The 13,287-nt window shown below is 39.3% G+C and overlaps 1 protein-coding gene across 13 annotated transcripts in view; it reads right to left on the bottom strand.

Moving 5' to 3' along the window:
• UTRN (utrophin) overlaps positions 1–13,287 on the bottom strand; it is a 561,026-nt gene that overhangs the window by 283,441 nt on the left and 264,298 nt on the right. For all 13 annotated transcript variants that reach the window (XM_025295004.3, XM_045161922.1, XM_044924139.2 and 10 more), the window contains 4 exons: positions 12,740–12,954; positions 9,309–9,426; positions 6,665–6,870; positions 1,293–1,447 (listed from right to left, as the gene is read on the bottom strand). In XM_025295004.3, coding sequence (XP_025150789.3) covers positions 1,293–1,447; positions 6,665–6,870; positions 9,309–9,426; positions 12,740–12,954 — 694 coding nt within the window. The remainder of the gene's footprint in view (positions 1–1,292; positions 1,448–6,664; positions 6,871–9,308; positions 9,427–12,739; positions 12,955–13,287) is intronic.

Consider the following 13,287-nt stretch of genomic DNA (forward strand, 5'->3'; position numbering starts at 1 on the left):
GATGGGAACCTCTAAGATTTAGTAACTTTCAAATACACAATACAGTAATGTTAACCACAATTACCATGCTTTACATTACATCCCCAGAATGGAAGTTTGTACTTTAAAGATGCTTTTAATTCCCCTTCTTCCCTGCCTTAGTTTTATTTATTTATTTTTTTTTAGAATCCTTACTATGCCCAAATTACTTGTCACAACAAAAGAAAAGCAGTTATTCTAAAATGCTAGAAAGATCAATATTGCAACTATATTCTGCTTTAACTACTTCAGAGTTTTCTTTTTTATTTCCTACACTTGTTTTTATTTTCTCCAGAATCCAAGGGAGACAGAGCAACATATTCATGTTCATGAACTGCCTCATAATTTTCTTTGAGTTTCCCAAAATTTACAATATAGATTCTAACTAAAAATGACATTTTAAAAATGTACAAAATACATCCAGATCAAACTGTTACTAAACATTTGGCTATAATTCATTACCACTAATATGTATAATAAAGTGTTCCATTTTATTCACTGCAAAATAAATGTGGTTTTGATATCAAATTAGCTTTCAGGCATTTGCATCTGAATATATAAGATGTGTGTGAAGCCATCATTTCATTTCGACACAGGTATTCCCAGTACTATGCAGGAAGTACACACTTTCTTTTACTGAAGATGAATATAAATATGCAGCCTTAAAGAGATGCTAACCACTGTTAACACTGCCTCAAATTCTAGATGTTCAAGTGACAGAAAAATTTCTCCTATAAACACATGCTATTTTAGACTGCTCCAAACATACTGACAAGACAGAGTAATGGAAAGAGAAGATAATAAATGAGTTGGAGCCCAATATACACTTAGTATATTTCAGGAGTCTAGTGTGGATCCATGTGTTCTCAGCCTCAAATGAGGATAACCTGGCCACACAGCACATGTTTCACTATTAGGGATAATGTTACCCTGAGCTGCCATAATACCAAAGTGTTCCTGACCATCAGAGTACCACCAAATGTATTCTAGGCAATGCTGAGAGGCATAAGAAAATCAGAACTCATAAAATGATCACTGTCAAGGTTTAGACTTACTCAAGGAAAAACTCCATGGAAGAAATTCAGTTAGCTAACATATCACACTATATTAAGTGTGATAATACTAACTTGGTACAACATAATATTTTTTAAAAAAAATAATAAAATATGCATCTAGTAGGGACATCTTCTACATGCTTCCATGAGAAAGCCAAAGCAATCAAATTGTCAACTTGACAATATACACACATACACCGGTCAAGGCCTCAGCAATACCTTTGTTTTAGATTGATCCACGATGTTTTTAAGTACTCCGTGGTTTCTTTCACATTTCTTGTGTCATCACTGCCATATTCTTCCAGAAGTTTCTGCAGGACATTATCGAACGCCATTACAACACCATCTCCAGCAGCCAGTTCTTGAAGCAGCATCTAAGGTGTAATTTCAGATGTAATCATTAAGACTTGATCACTCAGTTACAAATATGACCGAAACACTTGGTCCTTTCAATAGGTTTTAATATGTTTCAGACACAGATATCAAAAGAAAGGAACACATTATAAGACAAACTCTTGCATGTAAGCTCAAACAAAAATAATTTTGGAAGTGAAAAGTGATCAAGTACATAGCAAGTACATAGCAGATGGTGTTAAAAGATTACTATCTTTTCCTCTTTGATATATTCTAATTCCTCGAACCATTTGCCTTGTTCATTACAAATGCTATGCATCTGATTGTAAGAGGAATATGCATCTCATAGGAATGAATTTACTATAGAGTTAGTTCCTCTATATGCACTTGGAGATACAGAAATGTCGACAATATGGAAATCTTCTTGCCCCTGGATCACTATGCCTGCTTACAAAGTTAACTGTTGGGTGAATTCAGTAGTGAAGCAAGGGTTACTGAGAGTGCCTGAATAAATTATATTGATGCTGTGTGTCCATAGGCACTGGCTTTATGGTACATTTTTTTTTTCTCCATGAGAGCCCTTGCATCAAAATGCTGCTGCTGCTGCTGCTGCTGCTAAGTCGCATCAGTCCTGTCCGACACTGTGCGACCCCATAGACTGCAGCCCACCAGGCTCCCCCGTCCCTGGGATTCTCTAGGCAAGAATACTGGAGTGAGTTGCCATTTCCTTCTCCAACGCATGAAAGTGAAAAGTGGAAGTGAAGTCCCTCAGTCGTGTCCAACTCCTAGCGACCCCATGGACTGCAGCCTACCAGGCTCCTCTGTCCATGGGATTTGCCAGGCAAGAGTACTGGAGTGGGGTGCCATTGCCTTCTCTGCCTGCATCAAGATACTCCCCATGAAACCTAAATGACAAATGAATGTTCTCATAATTTTTGTAGCAACTAGCAGAAAAACCCACCCTAGAGTACCAGAAGAACAGAACCATGCTGCTAATTCAGTTCAGTCACTCACTCATGTCTGACTCTGTGTAATCTCATGAACTATAGCATGCGAGGTTTCCCTATCCATCACCAAGTCCCAGAGCTTGTTCAAACTCATGTCCATCGAGTCAGTGATGCCATCCAACCATCTCATCCTCTGTCATCCCTTTCTCCTCCTGCCTTCAATCTTTCCCAGCATCAGGGTCTTTTCCAAGGAGTCAGTTTTTCACATCAGGTGGCCCAAGTATTGGAGTTTCAGCTTCAGCATCAGTCCTTCCAATGAACAATCAGGACTGATTTCCTTTACAATGATTGGTATGATTTCCTTGTAGTTCAAGGGACTCTCAAGAGTCTTCGCCAACACCCAGTTCAAAAGCATCAATTCTTAGGTGCTCAGCTTTCTTTATGGTCCAACTCTCACATCCATACATGACTACTGGAAAAACCATAGCTTTGACTAGAAGGACCTTTGTTGACAAAGTAATGTCTCCGCTTTTTAATATGCTGTCTAGGTTGGTCATAGCTTTTCTCCCAAAGAGGAAGCATCTTTTAATTTCATGGCTGAAGTCACTGTCTACAGTGATTTTAGAGCCCCCAAAAATAAAATCTCTCACTGTTTCCATTGTTTCCCATCTATTTGCAATGAAGTGATGGGACCGGATACCATGATCTTCATTTTTTGAATGCTGAGTTTTAAGACAGCTTTTTCAGTCTCCTCTTTCACTTTCATCAAGAGGCTCTTTAGTTCTTCTTTGCTTTCTGCCATAAGGGTGGTGTCATCTGCATATCTGAGGTTACTGATATCTCTCCCAGCAATCTTGATTCCCGCTTGTGCTTCATCCAGCCCGGCATTTCTCATGATGTACTCTGTAAATGAGTTAAATAAGCAGGATGACAATACACAGCCTCGATGTACTCCTTTCCTGAATTTGGAACCAGTCTGTTGCTTCACCTCCAGTTCTAACTGTTGCTTCTTGACCTGAATACAGATGTCTCAGGAGGCAGGTAAAGGGTCTGGTATTCCCATCTCTTCCAGAATTTTCCACAGTTTAATGTGATCCACACAGTCAAAGGCTTTGGCATAGTCAATAAAGCAGAAGTAGATGTTTTTCTGGAACTCTCTTACTTTTTTGATGATCGAATGAATGTTGGCAATTTGATCTCTGGCTCCTCTGCCTTTTCTATATCCAACTTGAACATCTGGAAGTTCACAGTTCAAATACTATTGAAGCCTGGCTTGGAGAATTTTGAGCATTACTTTACTAGTGTGTGAGATGAGTGCAATTGTGCAGTAGTTTGAGCATTCTTTGGCATTGCCTTTCTTTGGGATTGAAATGGAAACTGACCTTTTCTAGTCCTGTGGCCACTGCTGAGCTTTCCACATTTGCTGGCATATTGAGTGCAGCACTTTCACAGCATCATCTTCCAGGATTTGAAATAGCACAAGTGGAATTCCATCACCTCCACTAGTTTTGTTCGTAGTGATGCTTCCCAAGGACCACTTGACTTCACATTCCAGGATGTCTGGCTCTAGGTGAGTGATCATACCATTGTGCTTATCTGGGTCATGAAGATCTTTTTTGTATAGTTCTTTTGTGTATTCTTGCCACCTCTTCTTAGTATCTTCTGCTTCCGTTAGATCCATACTATTTCTTTCCTTTATCGAGCCCATCTTTGCATGAAATATTCCCTTGGTATCTCTAATTCTCTTGAAGAGATCTCTAGTCTTACCCATTCTATTGCTTTCCTCTATTTCTTTGCATTATTCACTGAGGAAGGCTTTCTTATCTCTCCTTGCTATTCTTTGGAACTCTGCATTCAGATGGATATATCTTTCCTTTTCTCCTTTGCCTTTCACTTCTCTTCTTTTCTCAGCTATTTGTAAGACCTCCTCAGATAGCCATTTTGCCTTTTTGCATTTCTTTTTCTTAGGGAAGGTCTTGATCTTTGTCTCCTATACAATTTCACAAACCTCTGTCCATAGTTCTTCAGGCACTCTGTCAATGAGATCTAATCCCTTGAATCTGTTTCTCACTTTCACTGTTTAATCTTAAGGGATTTGATTTAGGTCATACCTGAATGGTCTAGTGGTTTTCCCTACTTTCTTCAATTTAAGGCTGAATTTGGCAATAAGGAGTTCATGATCTGAGCCACAGTTGGCTCCTGGTCTTGTTTTTGCTGACTGTATAGAGCTTCTCCATCTTTGGCTGCAAAGAATATAATCAATCTGATTTAGGTGTCGACCATCTGGTGATGTCCATGTGTAGAGTCATCTCTTGTGTTGTTGGAAGACGGTGTTTGCTATGACCAGTGCATTCCCTTGCAAAACTCTGTTAGCCTTTGGCCTACTTTGTTTTGTACTCCAAGGCTAAACTTGCCTGTTATTCCAGGTATCTCTTGACTTTCTACTTTTGCATTCCAGTCCCCTATGATGAAAAGGACATCTTTTTTGGAATTTAATTCTAGAAGTTCTTGTAGGTCTTCATAGAACTGTTAACTTCACTTCTTCAGCAGTACTGGTTGGGGCACAGACTTGGAATACTGTGATATCGCATGGTTTGCCTTGGAAACGAACAGAGATCATTCTATCGTTTTTTAGATTGCACCCAAGCACTGCATTTCAGACTCTTGTTGACTATGATGGCTACTCCATTTTTTCTAAGGGATTCTTGCCCACAGTCATAGATATAACTATCATCTGAATTAAATTCACCCATTCCAGTCCACTTTAGTTCACTGATTCCTAAAATGTCAATGTTCACCGTTGCTATCTCCTTTTTCACCACTTCCAATTTAGCTTGATTCATGGACCTAACATTCTAGGTTCCTACGCAATACTGTTTTTTACAGCACTTTTCTTTACCTCCATCACCAGTCACATGCATAATTGGGCACTGTTTTCACTTTGGCTCCATCACTTCATTCTTTCTGGAGTTATTTCTCCACTCTTCTCCAGTAGCATATTGGGCACCTACCAAACTGGGGAGTTCATCTTTCAGTGTCATATCTTTTTCCCTTTTCATGCTAATGCTGCTAATTAGAAAAGAATATTCTGAATATAATGATTGAAACACTGATATCACTTTCAATTGTATTCCTCTGGTTAAGAGTCCAAGGGCTTTGCTAATTATTATTTTTTTAGTCATTTGGTTAAAACAAATCAGCAGATAACATAGAGAACGATAGTGATAGCATAGCAGACAGCGTAGAGATAGATAGAGAATGATCCAGAAAACCAGGATACCTGGCCACTTGATTTTTAAATAGCAATCATGGAAAGTCTACAGGTCTGAAGAATAAAAACATGCTGTCCTGTTTCAGATTTTGCTCCCCGTATATTCTATATTATATCCTTCACAAGCATACACCTTCATCTAGGCTATCTGAAGAGCAAATCAATGTTACACCACAATATAACCTAACAACCATAACCTCCAATTCAAGAATATTTTCTATGATTGTAGAGAGATTTAATGTAGCACTTTGAAGTACCATAAGTATTCAATATCATCAACTCTATAATCAAACTAATCATAAAAAAGGTATTTGCTCTGATGACACTGATAAAACAGTTTGGTTACAAAGGCATTAAAAGAAACTAAACTTAATATTTGATTTGTTCACTACATGTCTGCTAAATCTCTTCAGTCACGTCTGACTCTTTGTGACCCTCTGGACTGTAGCCTGCCAGGCTCTTCCGTCCATGGGATTCCCCAGGCATGAACACTGGAGTGGGCTGCCATGCACTCCTCCAGGGGATCTTCCTGACCCAGGGATCAAACCCACATCTCTTAAGTCTCCTGCATTGGAAGGAGGGTTCTTTTCCACTAGTGTCACTGGAGAAGCCCTTGTTCACTACTTTAGCCCTCATGAAAATTTTCAGAGAGTTCATAAATAAAAATGACCTTCAACGTAAATACAGAAGGAAGCAAAAGGAGGATTCCTGGGATTCTGAAGGTGTTTTCTTTCTAGATGTTGGTTCATGGGTGTGTTCCATCTGCAAAGAGTCAGTGAACTGTAATTTTGGCATACAAGTACCTTTCTACTCGTTATTACTCTGGAAATTTTCCAAAAACACCTTCCTGGTCAAATTCTTTACATAAATTTCATTTACATAAATTTACATAAATTTACATTCTACGCACTTGGGAAAACTCTATGACAAGGGTCCTAAAAATTATGGCTAACAATAGACTAAAAAAGCATATCCCACAAATTGGTAATGCCAGAAAGTAACTAATGAGCCTTACTTACTTGATTATCAGAAATCTGTTTGACAAGTGGATCCCTTCGAGCCTGTTGAAGAATATAGAGGCGAGCCTCATACTTTCTCATGACCTCTTCAGTCTCCTCCCTGTGGTCATCCCACTGGAGACTGTCAATAATCATGTCCTCCAGCTGCTGCCGTCTTAACTCCACACCGTGCTGGGTGTTATCCCACTGGTTCTTGACCTTTTCCACTGGAGGAGGCATTACATTAAAAAAAAAAAAAAAAAAGATCCCAGAAAGCAGCCATTAGGAAAAGGAAAAAATACATGACACCAAATTCATCATAAATAAGGTCATATATGGAAAGAGAAAGGTAGCCAAATGGTACACACGTTTTAAAGGAATCTTATTATGTCTGCCACACTATATGACAGATACATTTCTGAAATCATCCTTGAAGAAAAAAATGTTGAATTAAACTCTATTCTGATTGCATGAAAATATCTCACAATAAAGATATTTACTATTTTAAACTGACAAACAAAAATTTATTTAAAAAATTCTTACCTAGTTTATATTTACAGAACCTGGTCTGAAGAAGGGAGATGACAGTACTTTTGACAGTACTTTATGATATAATTTTATGATCATAGATACAGTCACTTGTCATCCTCTAAGGAAATGCTCTAAGGTAGCACTGATTTTTGGAGAAGGCAATGGCAACCCACTCCAGTCCTCTTGCCTGGAAGATCCCATGGGTGGAGGAGCCTGGTAGGCTGCAGTCCATGGGGTCAGGAAGAGTTGAACACAACTGAGCAACTTCCCTTTCCCTTTTCCCTTTCATGCATTGGAGAAGGCCATGGCAACCCACTCCAGTGTTCTTGCTTGGAGAATCCCAGGGATGGGAAAGCCTGCTGGCCTGCCATCTATGGGGTCGCACAGAGTCGGACATGACTGAAGCGACTTAGCAGCAGTAGCAGCAGCATTGATTTTAAGAGAAAACAAACTATTTATGAGTTCTAGCATGAAACCTCTCTAAAAGGAAGTGTTTTTATATATTTAAGAGAAGCACTAAAAGTAAATGAGATTCAAGTGCTATGCATCAACAGTTTCTATTATAAAAAATCCATATTGACTCTTTTCTTCTTTTTTCTTACTCTTTCTATTTTTCTTTCTTTGATTTTCTTTTTGGTCCCTTTCTCTTCTCCTTTTCTCTCTCCTACTTTCTTTTCTCTTCTATTTTTAAGAGGGAGTTACGAAAAACAAGGGACTTCTCAGGTGGTACTAGTGGTAAAGAACCCTCCTACTGGGTTCAATCCATGGGTCAGGAAGAGCCCCTGGAGGAGCAAATAGCAACCCTTGCTGCCTGGAGAATCCCTTGGACAGAAGAGCCTGGCGGGCTACGAGTCCATGGGGTTGTAAAGAGTCAGACATAACTGAACACACACACACATCTATCAATTAACTTAAAAAGAAATAAAATGGCTCACTTAGCAAAAACAAACCAACATTGTGAGATACTAAAAGTTCTCTGCTAACTCATCTCTTATAATAACTTTGCTGGTGCCACATTCATGTTGAAATCAAAACATGTTTAATAGGGGGAACAATTGACTCTCCTTGAGAGTCAATATTAGGCAAGGTAATAAACTACCTTCCAGTTCATATTCTGCCACAAATATTTATTAAGTTCCTAACTGGTACTGGGCAGTGTGGGAAATCTTGGGGCCAAAGAGGTGACTATTCACAACTTATAGAAGGGAGAGAGAATTAATAGTGAGATCTACAATGAAATTATAGGGGGGAAAGGCCATAGCAGGAACTAAAGATAGAAAACACAGTTCACCAGGGACTAAAAGACGGTGGGAAAGACTTCGCAGAGTGGGTGACATTTTATCTGCTGAGTAGAATTTCACCTGGGGAGAGAAGGCCAAGAAGAGGAAAACATAATGTGAATAAAGGTAAGAAGACTAGGAAATGTCAGGACGTTATAAAGAACAGATATCGTTCAGAACAGCTACAGACAGTGCTGAGGGCTACGGAGAGGAAGGGGATGATGCAAACAGACAGTGATTGTCCCTACATGACATTCTTAAGAATCCTGACTGTTTTGTATGTCATACAGATTTAACAGATGCCTGTAGGCCAGAAAGCCAATTCCAAACAGGGAACTTTGTTGCTGCTGAGTTAATTTTTGTTTCATGTTGTATTTAACTAAAGTATTCTCAAATTAGAGCCAGATACACAGGTATATAGTAGCTACTCAACACATATTTTTGGAATGAATTCTGAGAAGAGGAGTTAAAAGACATGGTAAGATTTGGTTTCAGTGAATATAATAGGAGAATGGATTTGCATTTCTATGGGTTTCTCTAACTTTTGTCTTTTTGGTTTCTTTAAAAGAAATTCTAACCTAAATGAAAAAAAAACAGACAAACCTTCAATGTATTACTAATTACTTAAAAAGTAATGCTGTTCATAGTTTAAGGGATTCATAAGGGAATTATGACAATCTTCACAAAAAATAAAAAAAAAAAAAAAAAGGGAAAGCTATTTCATTAATAGAGATTATCAAATATCAAATTATCAAATAATATTAATTTCTGGCTGAATAATCTCCAAAAATGTGCATGTTATCATTTTCAAGGAAAGTGAATGATGATGTATAATTTTATTTTTTAAACCTTACATTTTTCAGTGATTGCTGTTCTCACGTCTGAACTGGAAGCTTTATTTTTCAGATTCTGCGCCAATGTAAAGACATAATCGAGCTGAGGATGGCGCTGTTCTAAGTCGGCCTTTGTGATCTGTCAAGACAAAATGATCGTTAAGATAGGTTAAAAAAAAAAAAAAAAAAACACTAACAAAGCATAACTGGTGTGCTGCCATCCACGCTGTTGTTTTCCTCCTGAAAGGAGCAGTAAGCCATCAGTGCTATGGAGGAGAAAGTGCAGGATCTGGGGTCAGAGGTCCCAGGTTCGAATCTTGGCTCTCCCACTTATTATCTGGATCACCAGGCAAGGTACTTTACCTCTCTTGTTTCCACAAAAAGAAATAATAAAAACACGTGACGTTCAGCTATATCAAGTCTGAGAAGATTAAATGAAGAAAATCCCTTTGAAATCTAAAAAGTATGTTCAAAAACATTAGCAAGGGGACTTCCCTGGTGGTCTCTGGTTAAGAATCCACCTCCCAGTGCAAGGGATTCAGGTTCAGTCACTGCTCTAGGAACTAAGATCCCACATGCCTTGGAGCAACTAAGCCCGCACACCAAACTACTGAGCCTGTGAGTCACAACTAGAGAAACCCATACCCTGCAACAAAGACTTAGTGCAACCAAAAAACAAAAACATTAGCAGTGATTTCTGCAACTGATGCTCTGCACATCTGTCCTACAACGGAAATGAACATAAACTAATGGCACCTACAGGGTGAAGATGAGGGGGTAGAAAAACTCGAACTAGAAGAACTGCAAATTAAATAACCCTAAACACAAAGAGTCAGACACAACTGAGTGATTAAGCACAGCGCAGCACAGCACAGACAGAAAAGACTGCTGCTTGAGAAAGTTTGAGTTTCTTAGGAGGGAAAAGTTAACAATATTAGGAAAATGGTGTGTTTTAAGTATAGAACTCACACATAGCCATAAAGATTAAAATATACAACTTCCAAAGAGAATTCACAGCTCTTCCTCTGTGAATTCCCTAACTTTTCAGATTTCAATTATTCCTATAGTGTCAAGTATTATTTCTAAATGGCTTTATTCACAACCTCTAATCCTGAATCACACAGAGATAGTTCAATGAATGCTGATCATTTCCTTGTAAGTGGCATAAGGACCTTTCAACACAACGTATCTGAAACTAAATCAATCAAACCCTTATTCACATTCCATTTCTTCTGTTCCTGATTTCCACTAATTGCAATGACATCATCTCAGCCACTCAGAAAGGGCTTTTCTCCTTGTTTTAAGCCTCTCTTGCACTATTCCCAGTCTTCTTACTCAAGCAGAGCATTGTTATGATCAGTCTCCAGCCACAGTTTTAAAAAGAAAATGGGAAGAAAAGATGCTTACCGATTGCTTACAGACTAAAGGTCCAAAGAGCTTTGCTTAGTCCACAAGCTCCTTCGGAAGGTGGACTTGATCTGATTTCACTGACTTCCCACTACACCTCCTTACTGCACAACAGTTGAACCATCCCTCATGCTCCCCACCTCAAATCTTTATTCACCCTGGTCCCTATACCAGGAATGTCATTTATTTTGTCTCTAAGCATCAAAATTCCACATAGTCTGCATTCCTTCACTGTGGATGTAACCCCTTCTTCATCCTGGCTGCTCTACCACGTGGCCTGTACCTGCTCAGTGGCTTTTATTAGACTGTGCCTGCTCACATATATCTTTCATATGGGAATAAAACTGGTACCTACTTCACAAGATTGTTACAGTGAATGAGATAATACATGTTAAATACTTAGAAACACACCTAGCACACACTAAGCACTTAATAAGAGTTAGTAATAGCTGCTATTATTTTATTATTTTTCATAGTTCATTCTTAGTTTCTATCTGATATATTCTTTTCAGCATCCCTACCCAACATATAGCCCAGGACCAAAAATACACTGAATATGGAGAAAGAACTTTAAAATTGATATCAAATGGCATATGTATAGAAATAAAATTATAGTCAGGAGAGTCTCACCGATGATGTCAACAATTAAATAAGCTCATTATGAAATATAGGTTGAAAAGGCACTTCAACAAATGCCTATATGACATTAGGGACTAAATTAAATTTAAAGTATAAAGTTTACAATTTATACTGATATGGCCAGATTTAGGACGTCAGTTTTAGCTTGTAAAAACAGAGTCTACAGCTCACATTCTTAATCAAAACAACACAAATGCAAGAAAAGCTTTATTCATCAGAGCTAGCCAGCATGGCTGACAGATCAAGAATTTTTTAAGAGGGACGTGGACTCCACTCTGAGGGGCCGGAGGCAGCCTGGTGGTCCATGTCGTCAGCGTCTTGGAGGCAACCTGGTAGGCCCGGGCTGCTTCAGACCTATTGCCTTTCCAGTCAGTGCAATGGCAACCGAGCTTGTGCAGTGCCACCGGGACCTAGGAGTGGACGGAGGCAATAACCGCTGAGGAAGGGCTCGTCCCCGTTCACTCCCACGCAGAGTCCCCCTAATTAATCATTCTGGAGGTCCTGCTTTCCAGACGCAAGCACAGCTGCTTTCCTTGTGAAAGTGAAGTGAAGTCACTCAGTCATGTCCGAGTCTATGCAACCCCATGGACTGTAGCTTACCAGGCTCCTCCGTCCATGGAATTTTCCAGGCAAGAGTACTGGAGTGGGTTGCCATTTCCTTCTCCAGGGGATCTTCCCAACCCAAGGATCGAACCCGGGTCTCCCACATTGCAGGCAGACGCTTTACCATCTGAGCCACCAGGGAAGCCCCAAAATTGGTTTATTAACAGAAGAGTACTGAAAATTGGAGGAGAAGGAAGCTGTTGGGGCCATGTACTGTGAAAGGCTGGGTGACCTGCTTCAGCGGTCAAACTTTGTAATGTTGGCTGTGAGCCTGACGTCCCAGACCCAGGGCCTGATCAGGAGGCGGGAACTGAGGTTAATAAAGCCCACCATCATCCTCATCAACGTCGGCAGAGGCCTACTAGTTGATTCAAAACACCCTGGTGAAAGCCCTTCAGACGGGGTTCATTAAGGCAGCAGCGTTGGATGTGACGTATCCAGAGTCCCTGCCCAGAGATCATCCTTTGTTGGAGTTGAAGAACGTCACTCTGACACCTCACAGTGGGCACGCAACTCATCAAGCAAGTCGGACAGATGATGGCATATTTGGTTGAAAGCATCCTGGCTTATTTCAGTGGCCTTCCTGTTCCTAAGGAAGTGCTGCTTAAATGATTTATGTGAGTTAAGAATTCAGTGGGATGAAAACACGGCAGATTAAATGGGCAAGAAACACTTTAAAAAAAAAAATTTTTTTTTAAAGCTCATTCTCGCAGAGTTTAAGATAAACCAAAGTGATCCATACAGATTTTGTCTACTCCTGTGCTCTCGTGTTTCCATGACAAACCTTTACGCTAGGTACCTACTTTCATTCGCGAAATTGTCTTATTGATCTCTTCTACATCCCCGACAGTGACAATGTTGGACTTCAGCATCTGGTCGATCAATACCAGCCAGTCGGCTAGTTCTGTTATCGTCTTATCCAGATCCGCAGGAACTGAAATTTCTGAAGTACGAGGAGATGGGACAGGAATATCTGATGCAGATGATGCTAGTACCACCTTTTGGACACTGGGATGAGCTGAAATTAAAAATGAAGCAAAGTGTTAATAACACAGCAGAGTAATCTGATATTGGTGATATAATGGAGATGTATGCATATGTGTATTTATGTAAATTTTAGTTTAAGTAAAATGATTGAAAGAGGGTTTTTTAATTTTAATTGGAGGATAATTGCTTTACAGTGTTGAGTTGGTTCTGTCATACAACAAGAATCAGCCCTAAGTACACATACATACCCTCCCTCGTTTTTTCTTTTTTAATAATGAAATGGCAATATTATTTCCTAAAGTAGCTATAAGGCTTATGGTTGCAATAAAGCTAATTAAAGACAGTCTCATCGTATTTTGGGCTT

The sequence above is a fragment of the Bubalus bubalis genome, chromosome 10 (assembly GCF_019923935.1).
Source record: "Bubalus bubalis isolate 160015118507 breed Murrah chromosome 10, NDDB_SH_1, whole genome shotgun sequence".
Classification (NCBI taxonomy): domain Eukaryota; kingdom Metazoa; phylum Chordata; class Mammalia; order Artiodactyla; family Bovidae; genus Bubalus; species Bubalus bubalis.